Genomic DNA, 23041 nt, shown 5'->3' with positions numbered 1-23041 from the left:
AAACTCTCCGTTAGTGACTGGCAAAAATAAGCGCGTAGGTGTGAGCTCGGCTCGGCTCAATCCCGCCACCCGCCACCCGCCACCCGCCACCCGCGGCGCGTCGTGACGAGGCGTGGCGTGGCGTGGCGAGGCGGGCGGCGGAGGAGGAGTGCGCGAGGGCATCTTCTCTTCTCAAGCTCCAATAGCATGTAGAAGAGAAACCCTTATAAACCACTCCAACTCTCCTTCCACTTCCGGGGTGGGACTAAACTTCCCACCACACCTAGTGCCATATAACCCACATGGGCCCTTAGAGATTTTTCAGAAATTGCAATATGGGCCTAGAGCCCATCTCAGATTTCAGCACTACCTATCCAGAAGTATCAACCAAAAACAGCTACCACCATATTATACTGAACTAATAACAACCTAAGCACCCCCAGTACCTAGAACCACTGAATAATTAATCTCCATCCTCAGAATGCATTATTAGCGGTTGATGCAACCCAATCCAGTAGTTGAGGGCATGCTTCGATCCAAGGGACTATTTTTAGTCTGACTAAAACTAGTCTCGTTTAGAGGCTAAAGTTCCAATCACCCCTGACTAAAGAAATGCTAGAACTAGTCTTGAGACTAAAAAATTTTAGTCAAGGAAACCCTACTAAAATGTGGATTAGTCCTCTCTCTCCTCATTTAACTCCTCTCTTTTAGCACATGAGAGTTCTGAATTGGAGGGTTTGGAGGATAATAAATGCTCATTAACTCAATTTTAGTCTATTTAGTATTTGTATCCAAGCATGGGTGAGGCTAGCAAGTTTTAGTCCCACTACTTTTAGTCATGGGACTAAAGCGTATCCAAGCACCCTCTGAGCAATAGAGGCAGAGCCTAGCTGATGGCAACATTAGGTCGGCTGGTTTACCTAATTAGATCTCATTAGGCTCGTCCAAATCCATGAAAGACTATCCTAGTAACACCAGCTAGAGTATCTACATGGTACTAATCATCACCATTAATTCAGAAGGTCACGGGGATTATCAGCACCAAGCTGTCCAGCACTACTAGGTTATGCATCAGCTCAACTACCGGTCCCTGCTGCCCTACCACACATACCTGCAGCAGCGGTACTTAGGCACCTAGCTGCACCTGCAGCTAGCTGAGCAGATTTGATTGATGGCCATGCTGCCGCTGCTTCTAGCTCAGATAGTGTTGTACTAGTGGTAACTAACAGAAGATCATGTCATGAGCTGATGGTTTGGGAGAATATCTTAGCAGTTCCAAGTAAACCTCCATTCCAAAATAGATGACCCAACTTTGTACTAATCTATTTTAGAACGGAGGGAGTAGCTAGCTATAGTTTGCTTGCAGCAAAAGTGCTCCTGTGATGCAGGCAGTAGTCCTGGATCCCTATGTAGTATGTACAGGTTAAGGTACCACTTGCATTGTTAAACAAGCATGGCGTCAGTAATGTTAAAGATTCATGGACTCTGCAGGCAGGCAGGATAACAGTGGGAGAGTTGCATTTGCATATGGCAGTTTCTGATAACCTACAGCAGACACATGAATAGCCACCACATGCTGCAACATGTAGGGGTGGTTATTTTACTGCACCATCGCCACTACTTAGATTTTTTTTGTAGGTGAGCTTGTACTTAGATTTCTCCATGATTCTTCCATGATCCATTCTGGTAAAAAATATCCAGGCACCTCCCAGATGGGTACTACCCACGAAGTACTCTCTGACCAGCAAGAAGGTCAAGTAGTACTACTTCAACTAACGAACTGAAAAGTTAATGCTGTTGGGAGGTTTGTTTGACAAACTGGATGGAACTGCATGCCCGAGAATGATTTTCTGAGAGTACAGCTCCTGCAGAGTATTAATTACATTCCGTGCAACAATGTCGATGGTGCTTAAGATTTTGCATAATGCGCTGACGTAAGTGCCAAAGAAAGGTTAGTTAATTAACTACTCCCTCCGTCCTATAATATAAGAGTGTTTTTAACATTAATGTAGTTTTTATATTATGGATTTTTTTTTTGAAAAGCGGGGACTCCCCGGCCTCTACATCAGAACGATGCATACGGCCACCTTGTAAGACAATAGGCTTTGGGGGGAACCGGCACAACCCTCTAGGGGTGGCCTATCACATATATATATAATGAGGTGGTATACAACGTTACAATATACACATGTAAATACAGTCTAACACCCTCCCTCAATCTTAGCCACTTTCTAATGAATCTAGAAGGGTAAGATTGCGCCTGCAAGTCTCAAACTGTGGCAAAGGCAATGGCTTGGTGAAGATGTCAGCAAGTTGATCCTTGGAAGAAATAAACTTGATCTGTAGTTGCTTCTGAGAGACACGTTCACGCACAAAGTGATAGTCAACTTCAATGTGTTTCGTTCGGGCATGGAATACCGGATTTGCAGAAAGGTATGTAGCACCGATGTTATCACACCAAAGAACAGGAGCCTGTGATTGGGGTATACTTAACTCCTGAAGCAAGGACTGTACCCAGATGATCTCTGATGTGGCATTGGCCACAGCCTTATACTCAGCCTCAGTACTGCTACGCGAGACAGTAGCCTGTTTCCGAGCACTCCAGGCAATCAGGTTAGAGCCAAAGAAGACAGCATAACCCCCCGTGGATCGCCTGTCATCCGGATTGCCAGCCCAGTCTGCATCAGAATATGCTGAAAGACAACCAGAGTCAGACGGCCGAATATGCAAACCATGAGCCACCGTGAAACGAATATAGCGCAAAATCCGCTTAACAGCAGACCAATGAGTGTCACGGGGTGACTGCAGATACTGGCAGACTCGGTTAACAGCATAGGAAATGTCTGGTCGCGTGATCGTCAAGTACTAGAGCCCACCAACAATACTCCTGTACTCTGTCGCATCAGAATAAGAAAGAAGCACACCATCAACAGCATTGAGCTTATCAGTGGTAGACATGGGTGTAGTCGTCGGTTTGCACTTAAGCATCCCAGCTCGCTGCAACAAATCTAGAGAGTACTTCTTCTGCGTCATAACAAGGCCAGCAGCACGAGAAGTAACCTCCAGACCAAGAAAGTAATGAAGCTTCCCAAGGTCCTTGACCGCAAAATCAGCACCAAGTGAGCGAACAAGCGCAGTAGCAGCCGACTGAGAGGAGCTGACCAAAATGATATCATCTACATAGACCAACAAGTACATAGTAACCTCAGGCCTTTGAAGAAGAAACAATGAGGAGTCAGCAGTTGATGATGCAAAACCATGAGCACGAAGAGCCATTGCAAGACGAGCATGCCAAGCACGAGGAGCCTGCTTCAGACCATAAATTGCCTTGGACAGACGACAGAGATGATCAGGGCGATCCGGATCAGAGAAACCCGGAGGCTGGCGCATGTAAACCTCCTCCGCCAAGACACCATGAAGAAAAGCATTTTGAACATCAAGCTGACGAAGAAACCAACCTCGAGTAACAGCCAGAGAGAAAAGAAGTCTGATGGTAGTAGGCTTGACCACTGGACTGAAGGTGTCTTCATAGTCAAGTCCAAAACGCTGTCGAAAACCACGAGCAACCAGACGAGCCTTATAGCGCTCAATGGACCCATCAGAATGCCTCTTCACTTTGAAAACCCATTTGGAATCAATGACATTTAGCCGTGATTATGGAGGAACAAGAGTCCATGTCTGATTGCGAAGAAGCGCTTGATACTCCTGCTCCATGGCCTCTCTCCAATGAGGAATACGCATAGCAGCTTGATACGTGCGTGGCTCAGAGGATGGATCTGCGAGAGCAGCAGACATGCACACCGCTAACCAAGCAACTGTGCCATCGTGACGTTGCTTAGGCTGAAAAATGCCACTCCGACTGCGCGTATGTGGACGTAGAGCAGCAGCAGGAGCCGGCGGAGGCGAAGGTGACGGAGACGTGACGGTCGCCGGAGATGCAGGAATCACCTCAGGCGAGCTCGGGACAGACGACTTCGGGCTGCATGGCGAAGACTGGCCCGACGACAGGGGCTCAAAGGCCATGGGCGAACCGAGAGTGGGCGAGGCCAGCTCCGGTGACACCGGCCCAGACGGCCTTGGCGAGGTGAGAGCAGGCGAGGCCGGCCCTGATGAGAAGGGCCCAGACACCCTGGGCGAGGCAGGGGCGGGCGAGGCCAGGCCTGGTGATGACTGCCCCGACGCCCTGGGCGAGACGGGGACCGAGGAGGCCAGCCCAGTCGACGGGGTTGCAGGGCGCACGATGGCGAAGGCAGCCCAAAAGCCAGAGGCGACCGGGCCAGGACGTCGATCGGCCGTGCATGAGCACGGAAACCGAGGCCATGCAGGGGCGCCATGTGCTCCTCATGCAAAACAGAAGGTGCCGAGGATGAAGGCGATGGCGACGAAGAGGAAGATGGCACTTCCAGAATCTCCAAACGAGCCCCACGACCAGTGCCTGCACCATGGTTAGGCAACAATAGAGGAGAATATGCAACATCATCAAATTGGTCAGAAGCAACAGAGGATGAATGCATGACAGGTGGCTCGGTAGTGGACACAGGGAGTTTGGCAAAGGGAAAAACATGCTCATCAAACACAACATCCCGAGAGATGTAGACACGATTAGTGGGCACATGAAGACATTTGTATCCTTTATGAAGAGAGCTATAAACAAGAAAAACACACTTCTTGGAACGAAACTCGAGCTTACGCTTGTTATATGGACGGAGATGGGGCCAGCAAGCACACCCAAACACCTTGAGAAAGGTGTAGTCCGGTTGTTCATTAAGGAGAACTTCAATGGGAGTCTTCATATTCAAAACACGAGTGGGAGTACGATTGATGAGAAAACATGCAGTGGTGAAAGCATCACTCCAAAAACGAAACGGAACAGATGCATGGGCCAAAAGAGTCAGACCAGCTTCAATAATGTGACGATGCTTACGTTCTACTGAACCATTCTGCTGATGTGTATGTGGACATGCTAAACGGTGAGTGATCCCAAGCGACTGAAAGAAGGAGTTGAGGTTGCGATACTCGCCACCCCAGTCCGACTGAACATGAACAATTTTGTGCTTGAGAAGGCGTTCAACATGTTTTTGGAACTGAACAAAAATGTCAAACACATCAGATTTACGTTTGATAAGATAAAGCCAGGTAAAGCGGCTGTAAGCATCAACAAAACTGATATAGTAATTATGACCACTAACAGAAGTCTGAGCAGGACCCCATACATCTGAAAACACAAGTTCTAAAGGATGTTTCACCTCACGACTGGACTCCGAAAAAGGAAGTTGATGACTCTTCCCCTGCTGACAAGCATCACACACTGCTACATCTTTATTACTAGACACACTAGGAAGCTCATGACGACGCAAAACATGCCAGACAATAGGTGTGGCTGGGTGACCAAGACGAGCATGCCACTGTGACGGAGATACCCGAACTCCACTGAAGACGCGAGCGACGCCAGGATGCTCCAGATGATAGAGACCTTGGCAGAGCCGCCCACTAAGAAGAATGTCCCTCGTGCCCCGATCCTTAATAAAAAGATCAAAAGGATGAAATTCACAAAGCACATTATTATCACGAGTGAGTTTAGGAACTGAAAGAAGATTACGTGTCAGATGGAACTCGAAGAACATTGCGAAGTTGAAGACTCCTATTGGCATGTCTAGTGAGAAGTGATGCTTGACCAATATGAGAGATGTGCATACCTGCTCCATTGGCGGTGTGGATCTTGTCGGAGCCATGGTAGGGTTCACGAGTGTGAAGCTTCCCCATCTCACTGGTCAGGTGCTCTGTCGCCCCAGAGTCCATGTACCAGTGGGGATCAATGGAGTAGGACTGAGTGTGTCCCTGTGGCTTCTGCGGCGGCGGACGATCAGCCATGGCGACCTGACGAGCAAAGTTGCGTGTATCCTTCCCGTCATTGCCGAGACCAAGAAAACCCCGCTGGAAGCGCTTGTGACACTTCGAGGCCCAGTGCCCATCGCGACCACAAAGCTGGCACACACGTGGACCGCCAGCCCCTGATAGCGTCGCAGTAGGAGGAGGGGCCGAGGCGGGTGGTGGTGACTGCCCCGAAGGAGCCCTGGATGAAGCAGAGGAGCGACCACCCTTGGTGGCGGCGTTTGCCGAGAGGGCGCCGTTGCCCCTGGATCGGCGCGTCTCGACTCGTTGCTCAGTAAGCAGGAGGCGTGAAAAGACCTCGTGTGCTGGCATGGGCGTGGAGTTGCCTCTCTCATTGATGATCTCGACTAGGGCGTCATACTCCTCATCAAGACCATTGACAATAAACGAGTTGAACTCGGAGTCGGTGAGGGGCTGTCCAATGGAGGCCAGCGTGTCGGCGAGACTCTTGACTTTGTTGTAGAACTCAGTGGCGGTGGAGTCAAGCTTCTGACACTCCCCAAGTTGGCGACGGAGCCCAGATACACGAGCCTGCGACTGTGCCGCAAACGAGCGCTCAAGAATAGTCCATGCCTCGTGGGACGTCTTGGCGAAGACAACAAGCCCAGCAACGGCCGGAGAGAGCGACCCCTGGATGGAGGAGAGGTTCGCCTGATCCTGCCCTGTCCAGACACGGTGAGCCGGATTATAGACCGGACCGTGCATGCTGTCAACCAGCGCAGGAGGGCAAGGGAGAGAGCCGTCGACATAGCCAAGCAGATAGTGACTCCCAAGAAGCGGAAGAACCTGCGCGCGCCAGAAGATGTAATTGTCCGACGACAACTTGATGGTGATGAGATGGCCGAAGTGAAACGGCGGCGGCGGCTGCGATCCCATCGAGGAGACTGGCTGAGGTGAGACCACCGTGGAGACAGTCAGAGGGGCAGCCGGCGCGGTGACAGAGGGCGCGATGGCCGCGGTTGACGCCGCGAAGCCTGCCAGCGCGACGTCCTCCGCCACCAGCGGCGCAGTGGCCGAGGGCGCGATAGCCGCGGTTCACGGGGCGGCGGCGGTGTGGGCCACAAGCGCCTGCCCGGGCGAAGTAGCAGCCGGCGGGAGCGCGAAGAGGGAGCCGACGCTCCGTGTCCCGATCGGCGCCTGAAGGGAGGCGGCATCCAGCGGCCTCGAGAGAAGTGCCGCGAGGGAGGCCGGCAGAAAACCGGTGGCGGTGGAGCCGGACGCAGCGGCGGACGTCCTAGCAGTCGGGCGACGGCGACGGCGGGCGCGGCGGCGGCGGCGGTGGCGGCGGCGGCGGTTTAGGGTTTTTAGGCGGAAGCGGACGTAACCTAGCGTGATACCATGTAAGACAATAGGCTTTGGGGGGAACCGGCACAACCCTCTAAGGGTGGCCTATCACACACACACACACACACACACACACACACATATATATATATATATATATATATATATATATATAATGAGGTGGTATACAACGTTACAATATACACATGTAAATACAGTCTAACACACCTCAATAAATAAAATAGGTTCAACAAAGTCGTATAGTCTTCAACAAAATAAAAGCAAACTCACCTAGAACCTCGAAGCTAAATCAAGAAAAAACCATAAGCCAAGAAAAAGCCATAAGCCACAACCGGCTGGTAAAATGAAGATAGGAAAACTAATTGCCTATCCTGTTACATGACCGCCAACCAAACCGGTTGAAGATATCCCGCGCTACCATCTCCCACAGGACAGATCCAGTAACCAAACGCTCCCTGGCCTTCGTCGGAGTGAGTAAGGACCACATACGGATCAGCGCCGTAGCACGGAATACAACCTGCAAAAGATAAATAGTAGTTATCCTGTTAAAAACCAAATCATTTATATTATGGGATGGAGGGAGTAGATCGAGAGATGATATATGATGATGGAGTGACCAAGTGAAACAACAAGTGATGGAACCTCCAAGAACAGTACGTTCTGCCACCTCGTGCAGGAACATACTAACAAGCATGCACAGCTCCCTGATGATTGATCGAGCTGCATGCAGTGCGCCTGCTGATCAGATCAGATCAGAAGTGTGTGGCATGCAGCTCAGTTTTGGATCGCCGGAATAATATTTACCTGCTTGTGACTTTTGATGCAGAGACAGTGGAGTGTACATGCATGTTGCAGCTAGAACTAGGTAGCATTACAGTGGCTAGCTTACTTGCAGTGTTGAAAGACGCATCTTGCTTTACGCTGACTAAGCAACAGTTGGATCGCCTCCCCTAAGCAAAGTCTAGGCTAACGGATAAGAATAGGATGATGTGAGAGAATCATGCATAAATGGGAGGATCTGAAATGTGCGCTCGAACTCGGGGCATGTGCATCTTGTGATACAGAGACTGAGCGATGAACTCTTTTTTTTTTTGTTATAGAACTTTGACATCTGAAACTGATATTTGTATTGCTCTATAGTTTCATTTTTGTATGTTCCTCTATATCTAATCCCTCATAATATACCTAAGAAACTGCGAGGTGTGGGCATTAGTTAGTGGATAAGTGGGCACGTACAAAACCAAAAGGACATCCAGAAAGGCAAATGGCCAAAAGGTTTGATCAAACGTGAAAACGAGAGAGAGCTGGAGCCGGAGCGGGCCAATCATAGGCGCCCAATTATTGGCGTTTGATTGGCTCTCATGAATGAATATGAAAGAAAGGAGAAGAAATCATTGATAGCAATGGTTACATGCGTATAGGACAGCAGGAGTATGTAGATATACTAAAAAAGAAGAACCGAATACTCATTTGAATAAAGAAAAATCTAAAACCGATAGAGCACTCACCATTGTCCTTTTTCAGGGAAGGTGCTAGCCAGCTCTTTTGAGGAAAACGAACGTCAGTGGCCACTGCCAACTGAATCTGATTAATGATGCATAGCATAGTTCCGGCCGCCTGAATTTTACCCACGAAATTCCGGCGCAAAATTCAACGCTCGATCATACTTAAATCCCACGAAATTTACCCGTCTAATTTTCAGCCGCCGAGTTAGTCTTCTCAAGTAGGAATACTCGACACCCGATCGCCCGCGTATAATAGTCCCACTATGCGTGACGACGCGTTCATTCATGGGCTCTGTTGCCGCGCCGATCGATCGATGGACTCGCGACAGCTAGCTTGTTCCATCCTCCGGACCGGCGCGCGCGCGCGTGCGTGCGCGTGTGACGTCGCGTCCTTATCAGGAGGTTCCTCCCGGCGCCACTAGTTGGCCGGCTTCGACTATTAATCTCGATGTACTATATCAATGTCCCCATGATAAGCCTAGCCTGGCTAGTCGATGCCATGTCATTCTCGCCCCCCACCGGACGAGGAGGCCCGTGCCATGCCAGTGCCCATCAAAACGAATCATGGTTCCACCAATCCGTCACGGGCAACCACGATTAGTTTGTTTGATCATATCATACCAATCGGTCACGAGCGGCGTCTCTATTTTTATTTTAACCACCATCGGTTGGATCAATCGGCCGGTCACGCGCGGCGTCTCCATGTATAGCCACGGCAAGTTTTGTCCATCACAGGCCGAGCCAATCCACGGGGTTGTTCGTGATTTCGGCGATGCTGGTGGCAACTCTAGCTTAACCCTGGCCGGCGGTCACCATCCAGTGCGATGATTAGCTTCCACCCTGGCTAAAAGAATTTGTTGTTTGTAATCCCACCCCACTACTCGATCACCATATATACCTCAGCTTGTGTCATTGTATCTGGTTGATGTGTGTATAATATAGTGTGGTTTCTCTGCAGAGAAGGACTGAAGATCACTAGAAACATTGAAGTCACACTACTGTAAATTTGCATTTCTAGCCTGCGGCATAAAAACATGCACCACGAACGAATGTCCATTTCTTAACACGAGCTCATTTGATTTTGATGAACAGTAAAATAAAAAGAAATACCAAAAAAATAAAAAACTGATTTCTTTTTTGCATGAAAGAATTTTTTTTGCAAGTGAAGGCAAAAGATATTTGAGTGCATGAGGTCCATGCCAATTTTCAGCTCGTTCGAACATCCGAGTACCTCTCAGCAAAATAAATCGACCCGAACAATGCAGAAACAGTAAACTTTTTCACATACCCCAATTTTATTTTGTTGAGAGTTACTCAGATATCCAAACGAGTTGAAAATTGGCACGGACCTTACACACTCAAACATCTTCCATGCAAGAAAAAAAACAGTTTTTTTTATTTTTCTATTTTTTGAACACATTCTTTCTTTTGTTACTCATGTGTGACACATCTTGCGCCATGAAAACTCTTCTGTGTGAACATAAAACCCATGTTTAACGTCTTGTGTGCCATATATATTGTGGTAAGATATATTTTTTTCTTTGAATGAGAGGTAATGTTCTCCTAGATAGCGATGTAAATGTGGTCACTTTTGGTTGTACCGGGGCTCCCATCGTTCTGATGCTCCCGATATTTTCAACCGCAAAAATCACCCTTACTAGTTAAAAAATATAGATCATGCATACATCATAATAAGTATTTAATTCAATACATAGCTCGAGAAACAAATATGTCAAATTCAGTATTAAATGGGTCATATTCATAACCTAGTGAATTTATTACTGAATTGGGTTCAAACCTAAAATATTGTGTCATGGTAGATGTACCTTAATATAAGAATATTATTTTTCATAATTTCAGCGAGATAAGTTTTGGGTTCGGAATATATTGCATCCTAATTATTTCTATGGTGACTTCATCAATCTTGAAACTTCACGACTCTGACAGTCTATTTTTGCGCTGACGTCCTGTGAGAGTGTGTGCCATGATGAAGTGTGTCATTCTATTTTTATAAGACGTTTTTGGAGGCTATGACAGTGTCAAAAAACATCATATATTAAGTTACCGAGAAAATACACATTTCTCGAAAAGAATAGGGCATGTCGTTGTTCACTAAAATCGACCCTTACAAAAAGGCTAAAAAAATCCAGACCGATCTCCAGCGGGTTCTATCAAAAAAAAAAAAGTGGGTCGCCATTAAAGCTAACTATTTCTTCAGGTAATCACGATTAGTTTGATGTATCTGTAGCGCATTAACGCGGGCAATGTACACGTTTAATTCCCTGAATGGAACATGTAGTAGTACGTCTCTTGTCTTGACAGGTTCAAAGCATACCAATCCGTGTATGGAGTGCAGCAGAATAGACCCGACCCGGTGTGCAGTGCAGCCAAATAGACCGGGCACGCAAGAACGGATTAGGTCAAGCTAATTCGACGAATTTTCGTCGCCCGGAAATAAACCCTGCCTCTTTTTCAGTCGAGCTGGACGCACGTACCGCGCGCGCGTTTCCTACGTACGTACACGTGTGGAAGCGTGGCACCTGGAGAGGAGGAGAAGTCGTCCTGGAATTTTGCCCGCCGGTGAAGCGTACGTGGGTGAACCAGGTAAATCCCGCGGGCCATTTCCAGGTCCAAAACCGACGGAAAATCTCCCGTTCGTTCGTTGGTACGCGAGGATGGTGGCGATCGAGATAACGTACGTAGCCGGGCAGCTGGGTGTGAGCTGCAAGCACGAGCGAGGGTGATCGCCGAGAGCCAGCCGAGCATCGATCGCAAGGCTAGCTAGCGCCGCCGCGCCGCCATTATCATATCCAGTGGCGCGCAAGCAACGGGGCCTTATAATCAGCCCCATTTTCCATTCTCGCGTGTTTCGAGAAGGAATGTATGCATGTACACGGCCAGTGGCCAGCCAGCAATTCCGATGAAGGTCGGCAGTGATGGGGGGAAATAGGAGGGAAATGAAACGCCGGATCCTAACAACTGTTGACATGCATATGCACTCATTGGAATTCCAGCGTACAGTTTGCTGCCTACTAGATTTATTTTGTCCGTTTTAACTTGCACATTTTGGTGCAAGTTAAGATCTTCCACTGGCCGATACTGTACGTCGTTGAGGTGTACGGTTGCCCTGAATTCTTCTTACGTAGTCGATCTTTTTCCTCATTTTTTTGAATGGAAGGGGTTTCCCCCGGTTTAGTTGATCTTTTTTCCAGCACACAAAATTAACGAAATCGACGCGACGACAGTGACACGCGAGACCGCTCCGTCACACGCTTGTGTTGTTGACCGACTTCGTCACGAATCACCCCCGCGTATGAACGTGACACCCTCCAGTAAAAAACAGAGAGATAATATTATTTCGGAAATGTTAACGTCCACACGTGTGGGCGTTTGCAGATCGCCCACACGCCTCCACCACCACTCATTTTGCCACGTATGAATACATGACATCAGTAAAAATCTTTTTGGTTTTTGGCTTAAAAATATTTTATCTCCTAAATAAAAAAACGAACTAAAAATCCGTTTTCACCATTAAATCCGTCTCGACGAGATCTTCAAAACTAGACCCCATGTTGATATGTTTCGACGAAATTTTTTTTTGCCCAGAAGTTGCCATGATGTTTACACTATAGTTGCCATAGTGCTTAAACTAAAGTTCCCATATGGCAATTTTAGTTTGTAGATCATGGCAATTTTAGTTCTTTTATGATGGCAATTCCAGTACTTTGACCATGAAAATATTTTTTTATTGAACCATGGCAATTTTAAGTGCATGTATCATGGCAATTTTAGTTTATGGTGCATGGTAAGTCTAGTTTCTTAATTCTTTGATTTATAATATGTTAAATTTGCTTTTAAATATAAAAGAAAATAGTTGAAACATATCATGACAACTTCAGTGTAAATATCATGGCAATTCATGCGCAATAGACATGGCAACTTTTAACCAAAAAAAATTTCGCCGAAATATATCGATATGAGATCTAGTTTTGAAGATCTCGTCGCGAGGGATTTAATGGTGAAAACGGATCTTCAATCGGATTTTTCATTTAAGAGATAAAATATTTTAAAAACTGAAAATCCAAAAAGATTCTCGCATGCATGCATGCATGCGATGACGTGGCAATCTATTTACATCGGAAATGTTAACGCCCACACGCCTCCATCACCATTCATTTTGCTATGTATGAATAAATGACATCAGCAGAAATTTTTTTGGTTTTCGGCTTAAAATGTTGTATCTCCTAAATAAAAAAGCGAACTAAAAATCCGTTTTCACCATTAAATCCGTCTCGACGAGATCTTCAAAACTAGACCCCATGTTGATATGTTTCGACGAATTTTTTTTTTTGCCAGAAGTTGCCACGATGTTTACACTGCAGTTGCCATATGGCTTAAACTAAAGTTGCCATGTGGCAATTTTAGTTTGTAGATTATGACAATTTTAGTATTTTGATGATGGCAACTCCAGTACTTTGACCATGAAAATTATTTTTTTATGAACCATGGCAATTTTACGTGCATGTATCATGGCAATTTTAGTTTATGGTTCATGGCAAGTCTAGTTTCTTAATTCCCCGTTTTATAAATGTCAAAATTTACTTTTAAATGTAGAAGAAAATAGGTGAAACATATCATGGCAACTTCAGTGTAAACATCATGGCAATTCATATGCAATAGACATGGCAACTTTTAATCCAAAAAAAATTTCATCAAAACATATCAACATGGGATCTAGTTTCGAAGATCTCATCGCGAGGGATTTAATGGTGAAAACGGATTTTCAATCGGATTTTTCGTTTAAGAGATAAAACATTTTAAAAACTGAAAATCCAAAAAGATTCCTGCATGCATGCATACGATGACGTGGCAATCTGTTTACATTAGAGACGTGTGATGCGTCTCCCTTCCTGCCACACGTGTGGCAGTTAGCGCGACCCATTTACATTAGAGATGTGTAGTGCGTCTTCTTTTTCGCCACACGTGTGGCAATTATCGTGACCCTATTATTTATAGCTTCCGGAAAAAGTTATCGCACTGAGCCGTGTACCACGGGCCAGAGCTGAGCGCGAGCCATCACTCGTTTTTCCTCGAATCCAACCCAGCTTTTGCGAGCGAGACCTCGTCCATGCACGTAAAAGGGCGGCCGTCCACGCACGCAACGAAAGCGCGAACGGGGCAGCGACACGCGAGCTAACTCACACAGCGAGCGGGTCGACGCACGGGTCAAGGCTAACGGACGTGTCGCCGTCGATCGGGTCACGGCGGCGACGGCGACGCTCCTCGGGGCCGGGCGGGCGCTTTGCGCTGGCTGGTCCTTATCCCCTCTGGGGCTGCAGTCCAGCACGGACGATCTTCCTCGGCAAGCCTGCCTGCTGGTTTACGCTGGGCGCGTGCGTGCGCGGCGGCGTCCCGCGTCTCTTTCTGCTGGCGCCTGATTGCCTGGTGGCTGGCCTAACCGAACCAAAGTGACCATTAACCAACCGCTCCTCCTACGTATGGATGGGTATGGCCCTATGACACTAATGACAAACCCTGGTCTTTGATAACCATGTTGATTCGCAAGCCGCAACTCCCCTCATTAAAAATGTTTTTTTTATTCCCTTGCGGTGGAACTAAAGAAGATTAACGGCTGGTGATTGGGAGCTTTGTGTGGCATTAAGTCGAGGGCAACATAAATCCTGTTTTATGTGATAAGATTAGTAGTACTACTAGTACTGGGAGTTTTATGTGATATAAGATTAGAACTGTAATTAAGCAGGAGTAGTACTCATCCTGCCAAGTACTCCCTCCGTCCGAAAATACTTGTCATCAAAATGGACAAAAAGGGATGTATTTAGAACTAAAATACATCTAAATACATCCCCTTTTATTCATTTTGATGACAAGTATTTCCAGACGGACGGAGTACCAACTTTGTGTTCATCTGCTCCTCTAGTGATTAATTAACTTAAGAGATGATTGCCTTACTAGTCCTCATTCGTGACATCACATCAGAATCGCCGGATGTTTTTTTTAAACATAGGTGATTTTCTTTTCAATCTAAACAAGAAATCATCCGACTTTTCAAGCCGTCCTTTTAGACTACATACGATGGCCGGGTATTGATTACAAACTACCAAAAACCAAATATAATCTTTTTTACGACCTCAAATTTGTATGGGATTGTTGACGAAATGTGAGAAATCGCAGTTTCTGGGACATGACTATGTAAGAGAAGGTAATTTAGTGTCCATCTTGATTCCAGTTTTTTTTTACTCTCTTGTTGTATTGTTGGTGACCATGATTTTTTTTTGCAATTAGTTCAACTTCTTCAACCTCGCAAAGTTGGTGCCCATTGAGGCAGGGGGGGGGGGGATGCTGGCAGGATGAGCACTGAGCCAGTGGTGAAGGAGAGGTCGACTTGGTGAGGAAAGAGGAGGGGCAAAAGGGTGGAGTCAAATTTCATAGGTTTTTTTTGAAGTATTTGCTTCCTTGGAAAAATTCCCTACTACATAGGTTGCTTGTTTTTGTGTGTGAGGGGAAGCAAAATAAGAAGATTAACAACTCATGATTGAGAGCTTTTGGTGCCATTAAATTGAGGGGAAATAAATATTGTTTTATGTGAATTGGTAATTAAGTTGTACTCATGACCCTACCAAGCACCAACTCTGCATTCATCTGCTCCTATAGTGATTATACATATATTAACTAATGGGATGATTACCTTACCGGTCCTCATCCGTGACATCACATGAAAATCGTTGGATGATTTTGTAATCAATGAAAAAACAAGTCATCATGCAACTTTTCACGCCGTCCTTGAATACTACCTATGATGACCAAGTACCGATTACACACTACCAAAAATCACATTTAATCTTGTTTATGACCTTGTTTTATATGGGGTTGTTGACGAATGTACGCGAGAAATTTGTAGTTCCTGCGACGATGACTAAGAGAAAAGTAATTTAGGATCCACCTTGATTGTGGTTTGTTTCGGTCTTTTGCATAGTATTGTTGATGACCTCAATTTCCATCACAGTTAAATTCATCTTATTCATACTCGTGAAGTTGGTGTGCAATGAGCAGTGACAACGACAGTTAGAGTTATGTGCAAGTGGAGTGGGGAGGGGAGGGGACACTGGAAGGTGGAGTTGACGCCACGGTAGGATGAGTGGTGAGCCAGCGATGCAAGACATGTCGACTTGGAGGGGGCTGGAGGGGTGGTAGCAGGAGAAATGTATGAGTATGTGTCAGAAGGCGTCAAGAGTTTGATGAAGGAAACAACAGTGAATCTTAATCTAGTTGTTGAGGCAGTTGAATACGCTCTAAAATTAAGCAGTTAGTCGCATACCCTTCAATGTAAGTTTTATTTAAGCTCTAAAGTCTCATTTATGGCCTCAGTTTTTATGGGAATATTGATGAATGTACGCGGGGAATTGCAGTTCTTTGTGATAATAACAATGACTATGCAAGGAAAAAGTAATTTAGGGTCCATCCCAATTGTGGTTTATTTCACTCTTTTGCAAAGTATTGTTGGCGACCTCGGTTTTTCATCGCAGTCAGATCAGCTTCTTCAACCTCACAAAATTATTGGTGACTGTGAGATGGCCGCTGACAACGATGGTTAGAGTTAGTGCAAATGGGGAGTTGGGAGGGGAGAGGGGATCGGACGGAGAAGATGCGAGTAGGTCAGGTCAAGAGGTGAGCCAGCGATGCAAGGCCAATCAACTTGGATGGGGAGGGAAAGGGGAAGGGCAGGAGGGTACCATCGTTGATAGTTGTTGAATATATGATCAACAAGAAGAAAGAAATGTGAGCGGTGACTCACTGACTCTTTTATTTTAGCTATGATTGTGAGACAAATTTGTGAATTCCACCATTTAAAAACAACAGACATTGCCGTCATATATGATCAACCAACTTTTTGGATGCGACTAACATGGCGGTTTTCTTTCTTTTACCACCAGGTATTAATATATTGGTAAAACAATGAATATTATTCTGCAAGGAGAGGTCACGAGATTAGGACGGAGCATAGTTAATTAGTTGGATCCAACAAAAAGTGGCACGGATCACAGCTTCATTTGTCAGTTTCATGGATACATTATTATTATCATCAGCACCAGCAGCATGCATCGCAAAGTTAGCCCATGGAAAGGTGTACGTCATTGCTTCCTTTGAAGTTCACATTACAGGACACTTAAAACTGGTCAAAAGCTCGGCAAAACAAATCAAGAGAAGAATGGTTGATCTTAATTTATCTCCTTATTTTCTTCTTTCTTTCGTGAGCCTCTCCGTCCATCGCGAACCAAATGAACGTTTGACATTTCTGAGCACATGGAGCATATATATTCTGTTCGCCAGAAGAAAAAAAGTAAAGCTTCCTTGACTGCCCTAGTTTGATTCCTGTATTGTTTATTTTCCATTATTTTGAATGATTTTATGTAGGACTTCAACAGCACTCCTTCCGCATCAGAATGTAAGACTTTTTTGACAGTCTAGTGTCAAAAAAATGTCTTATATTTTGATACAGAGATAATATTAATTTTGTGACACGTAAAATCATGCATTATTGGATTGTTAACCATTGGTCAGACGATGAAGATACGCCTTTGGAGTGTGATTAGCCATCTGAGTTGGTACTTGCAGAGTTAGACACCAACCGAACTTAACAGTTCAACTGATCTGCCAGCTCCTTCCGCTGCCAAGTTCATCCAAGAAAAGTGAATGAATAAACCACTTAACTCCGCCTAAGTACCAATGGTATGAAGCCCGTTCTTAAAGCATCCCATACACATTGTGCAAGTACCGTCGTGTTCATCACACCGGCGCCAAATGCGATGATGTTACTTAGGATCCGCCATCTTAACTTACATCAACTACCGTACAAGCATTTCTGTCTATCAATGCAATGATACATACTCCCTCCGTTCCTAAATATAAGTCTTTGTAGAGATTGCACAAGGTGGACTACATACGGAGCAAAATGAATGAATCTATATTTAAAATACATCTATATACATTCGTATGCGGTTTATAGTAGAATCTCTACAAAGACTTACATCTAGGAACGGAGGGAGTAATTATTATTTTTGCGTATTCGTGAAAAAATAATACCATACAAACACAGCTTGCACTATAAACTGGAGAAATTACGCACCCAGTGGCCAATGCAAGTGCATCCTCTTCCTCCTCGTCCTCCCTGTGTATTTTCCCTTGTTTTTGCAAGGATCCCAAGGTTTCTCCGACGTACGCGGTGCTGCTTTTGAGAAAAAATGTGAGAGAACATGCAGACGGGTGGTGGGTTGCTTGGTCAAATGGAACTGAGATGGCTTGGATTGGAACCCCCTCGGAAATAATAATTCCACATGGACCCTGGCTAGCCCCGATGCTTTGCTCAAACCACCCTCCAGCCTGGCACACTGCCAACTCAAAACAACCCCAATCTCACATGGAAAACGCTAGATCCACACACCCAAGTGCCACGCAAAAGAAATACCATCATATCACAACCGGGTAGAATGGGTTCGGCGTAAGATTAGACCACGGTGTTTTGTTGAATGCACAAGCACCGTCGGGCACAAGAGGTAAAGTGCTACCGTTAGAACATCTAGTCAACTAGCACCGTATATTAGTTGCGTATATGCATGTGACATTTACGGTTTGTTCCGAACTGGCCAAGCACCAGTCTTTTTCATGAAGGAAAAGCATCCGAGATTTAAGGGCTTTACATAAATTGTTTATGTGTACTTTTGACTTCTTTGTTTTCAAGGTGGGTGCGCACGCTAGAAGGACATGTATTTATACAACGGATATTGATCTAATGCGATACTTGGTGCAACAAGATATGTATCTACCATTCGAGCAAATAGTGTCACTTTGATGTCTTGCATTTGTGAGTTGATTCAAAACGAGCATTGTATATTATCACATGATATAGTGTTCACCGCTTTATTTGGTCAACTATTGTCACCCAAGATGTGTCACGCGTGGAGTTGCTTCAAATCGAGCAATTCACGCAAGAAAAGTGAGAAGACTCTCGTTTCCTGGGTTATATCGGTGTTGAATAAAGATGCTTGGTCAACTAGCACCATATATAAGCCATGTATGTGTGTTTTTCCGAAGGCCTCCAGTGTCATAAAAGTAAATCATCCGACATATGAGGGATTCACATAAATTGTCTATGTATACTTCTGCCTTCTTTGTAGGTGTTTGTTTTGAGGGTGGTGGCGCACACTAGAAGGACACAAGATGCATATTTGGTATTCTTAAATTTACTAAAGAATAGCAAAAAATAAACATTTGTACAATGAACACAAACCTAGCATCTAACGCGACATGCGGTGCAACAAGATATGGGTCTATCAACTAATGCGACACTCGGCGCAACAAGATATGAGTCTATCATCTAATGCGACATCTGGGCGCAATGTGACTTTAGGCGCAACAAGATATATCTAGCATCGAACAAACTAGCGTCACTCTGAAGTCTTGCGCTTGTGAGTTGTTTCAAACCGAGGAGGATATACAAGAGATACCGATCTAATGCGACACTTGAGCACAACAAGATATGGACCGACCATCCAGACAACTATCGTCGCTATGATATCCTGCATTTGTGAGTTGTTTCAAATCGAGCACGATATACCATCACAAGAGATAGACCACACCGCTTTATCTGAACAACTATTCTCTGTCAGTCTAGATGTATCATGCACGGAGCGGCTACAAATCAAGCGATCTGACGCGGGAAAAGCGAGAAGACTCGCCTTTTCTGAGTTGTATCGGTGTCGAATAGCGATAGCGTACGATAGAAGCGTCGTGTCTGAATGTATGAATGGCTTTAATTTTGAGAGAAAAGAATGTGAGAAGATAAGTGCTCATTTATGATTTTGACATTTGACTAATGAATCCCAGTTACCCAACAAAAGCTTTACGCCGATATCCCGTCATTGATGCTCCGTTGCAATCAAAGGACCCACAATTTTCTTCAAGGATGTTCCATGGGTGCTGTGGTCGGGTTGCCATAGCATGGCTCCTCAACCTCTAACCGCCGCTAATTTTCTACTCCCTTCTGCAGTGCCATTTATAGCTCCCGGGTTCTCTCCTCTCGCTTCGTCAGTCCAAAACCCCGAGAACCTTTCTCTCTCCTCTCTCTCTCTCTCTCCCGTCGACTCTCTCCCCTCTCTCTCTCTCTAGAACCGCAGGAACATGGTGCAACAGCACAGAATCTACGTCGTGCAGTTCGACAAGGGGGAGCCTGATCATGAGGAGCTGTCATGCAAGGCCTCGCCGCCCAAGGGCGGCGGCCGCCGGATCATGTACTACTACCATGACTACGGCACCGGAGGCGCCGCCGGCAAGAACGGCAAGCCGGCCAAGGGCAGGGCGCTCAGCCTGAGCGGCTTCTTCGGCTTGCTCCTCATCTGCCTTTTCGGCCTGGCCACGCTCCTCGCGGCTCCGGGCGCCTTCTTCTCCTTCGCGCGCACCGGCGGCGCGGCGGCGGCCACGCAGCAGCAGCAGAGCGAGCGGTGCTCCGGGATCGGCAACGACACCCTGTGCTGCGACCGCTCGTCGAGGCGCGCGGATATGTGCTTCGCGCGCGGCGACCTGCGCATGCACTCGGCGAGCGCGTCGTTCCAGCTCGTGTCCTCCGCCGGGCGACCGGCGGTGGAGGAGGAGGAGCGGATACGGCCGTACACGCGCAAGTGGGAGGCGCACGTGATGAAGACCATCGACGAGGTGCGCTTCCACCGCGTGTCCGCCGGCGACGCCGCGCGCTGCGACGTGCGGCACGACATGCCGGCCGTGCTGCTCTCCACGGGCGGGTTCACGGGCAACGTGTACCACGAGTTCAACGACGGCCTCCTCCCGATGTTCGTGACGGCGGGCCACCTCCAGCGCCGCGTGGTGTTCGTCATCGTCGAGTACCACGACTGGTGGATGACCAAGTACGGCGACGTCGTGTCCCGGCTGTCGGCGTTCCCGCCCATCGACTTCACCGCCGATCGCCGCGTGCACTGCTTCCCCGAGGTGATCGCCGGCCTCCGCATCCACGGCGAGCTCACCGTGGACCCCGCCAAGACCCCCGAGGGCCGGAGCATCCGCGACTTCCGGCGCCTCCTCGACGACGCCTACCGCCCCCGCATCAACTACCTGGAGCGCATGGAGCGCAAGGCCGCCCGCAAGCAACGCCGCGCCAGCGGCGCCGCCGCCACGAAGCTCGCCCTCCCGAACAAGCACCTGGCGGCGCCGGCGGAGAGGCCGAAGCTGGTGATCGTGTCGAGGACGGGGTCCCGCGTGATCGAGAACGAGGAGGAGCTGAAGGCGCTGGCCGCGGACGTGGGGTTCGACGTGCGCGTGGTCCGGCCGGAGCGGAGCACGGAGATGTGCAAGATATACCGCGACCTGAACGCGAGCGACGCGATGGTGGGCGTGCACGGCGCCGCCATGACGCACTTCCTGTTCATGCGCCCCGGCAAGGTGTTCATCCAGGTGGTGCCGCTGGGCACGGACTGGGCGGCAAACGAGTACTACGGCGAGCCGGCGGCGCGCCTCGGCCTGCGGTACGTCGGGTACAAGATCCTGCCGGAGGAGAGCTCCCTGGCCCGCGAGTACCCCGCGGGCCACCCCGTGCTGACGGACCCCGCCGGCGTGGCGCAGCGCGGCTGGGACGTGACCAAGAAGGTGTACCTGGACCGGCAGAACGTGCGGCTCGACCTGGCGCGGTTCCGGGAAGAGCTGGTCGCGGCCCACCGGTACCTCGTCGCCGGCAAGCGGAAGGGCCGGCCGAAAAGCAGAGCTCTTGCGATGTGATCGGCCGATATAATCGTCTCCGTTAACAAACATCCCGTATAGCAGTATACCATAGATCAAAATTTACAGACACCTTTTCTCCTCTTCTCTCAGTTCCTGTCAGTTACAGTTACAGCAGCTAACTTCATACCTGACCATTCATTTCATTAGATTGTTACTCATGTGTTGGTGATGTGCCCGTGATCGATCGATGCTGGTTTACATGCTGATGTGAATATATGCCCAATAAAGAAGGATTCAGTTACAATTTTGCGTCGTGACAGTGAGCGGAGGAAGATTCCTGCGTGCAAGTAGCAGGGCGCCAGAGGCAGAGCACCGGCCGGTTGGTGGTGCTTGCAGGGCACGAACTGTAAACCGCCTGCTGTTACACCACGAGGATCCATCTGAAACGTATGCAGAGGCAGCCAGGGAGGTCAGGTTAGGCAGGGAGATGTTCCGTGTTTCCTACCCCAGATTCCAATCCAATCCCAGCGTATGCCGATCAATCGATCGTTGATCGTCGATGTGGTGTGGTTGTTCTGGATGGGTTGGTTGGAACATACTAGTCGGCTTTCGTTAAGCGTCAATAAAGCACTGATAATTAGTGGACCGATAAAGCTATATCACCACCAGCAGTGCTCAGGGATGGCGACTGCGGCTGCAGGTGCGTGTATATTCCTACTCCGGCTTCCTTTTCTACTGCTGCCACTGAAGACTGAACGGCTAGTTGTTGTTGTGGAGAGCAGAGTCACCGGTCAATTGTTTCAGTGGGAAGCTATTTTACTTACTTGCGCAGGCCAGTCACTGCCTTACCAAGAAGCACTTAAAAAAAGAGATCCATTCGTAGGAGTGTCTTGCTTGGCGCTCTGGGTGAGTCTAGAACCGATACACACGTTAATTTGATCGTTACTTCGGTTGCACGCCAGTGAGTAAAAACAGTACTGTACTTACTGGATTTGCCTTGGATTTGAAGAACCAAGGCAGATGGTTCCTTCCAACACACACACACACACACACACATTTGGTGGTTCATTTTTGTGGTTGCGTGTCAGTAAAAACCTTAGGTGCGTGAGATGCAACCTTTTCCGGGGGCGAGTGTGGGAACAGCACTAGCGGAATGACAGCTCGAATCAGTGCGCGTATTAACGGACTAGGCTACGAAACGACATCTTGGACAAGGAAACCGCGGGGGGTTAGCTGGGTGCCTAGGCTAAGATAGCCGCTAACATGCATAGGCGGCCGTGTCAACCAAGCTGTAGCCAGCGAGTGGGCAGTGTCGAGCAACGCGCGGTGGGACGGGAATGGGATGATTTCTCACCTCAACGCCTGGTAATGGCGATCGTGTTCTTGTCCTTGGCTACGCGGCTAGCTCGCACACGCGTGCGCGCTGCGTTACCGTCCACGTTCGCCCACTGCCGGCCTGCCCGCGGTAGAATGGCCAGAGGTATCTGAACCTGCACGTCGACGTCGACTGACGGATTTTTGTTCGGGGGGGATCGTGGCGTGGCGTGGGTGCAAATGAACCAACCACTGGAGCGATCGTCGGGAGTGAGTGGAGTTCAGACTTGGAAACTCAGTGC

At 47.7% G+C, this 23041-nt stretch overlaps 1 protein-coding gene across 1 annotated transcript; it reads left to right on the top strand.

The window, feature by feature from the left end:
* The first annotated feature begins 19773 nt into the window (after positions 1–19773).
* Positions 19774–21726, top strand: LOC123043887 (xylan glycosyltransferase MUCI21). Its single transcript, XM_044466481.1, has one exon. It carries the CDS (start codon positions 19878–19880, stop codon positions 21480–21482), a length of 1605 nt encoding a protein of 534 aa, XP_044322416.1. The 5' UTR covers positions 19774–19877; the 3' UTR covers positions 21483–21726.
* Positions 21727–23041: the final 1315 nt, after the last annotated feature.

This window comes from Triticum aestivum, chromosome 2B, assembly GCF_018294505.1.
Source record: "Triticum aestivum cultivar Chinese Spring chromosome 2B, IWGSC CS RefSeq v2.1, whole genome shotgun sequence".
Lineage (NCBI taxonomy): Eukaryota > Viridiplantae > Streptophyta > Magnoliopsida > Poales > Poaceae > Triticum > Triticum aestivum.
This window is presented reverse-complemented; position numbering and strand designations above follow the sequence as displayed.

What these genes read in the sequence shown, in the direction of transcription:
- LOC123043887 (XM_044466481.1), top strand. Translation starts at nt 19,878, where the DNA reads ATGGTGCAACAGCACAGAATCTACGTCGTGCAGTTCGACAAGGGGGAG.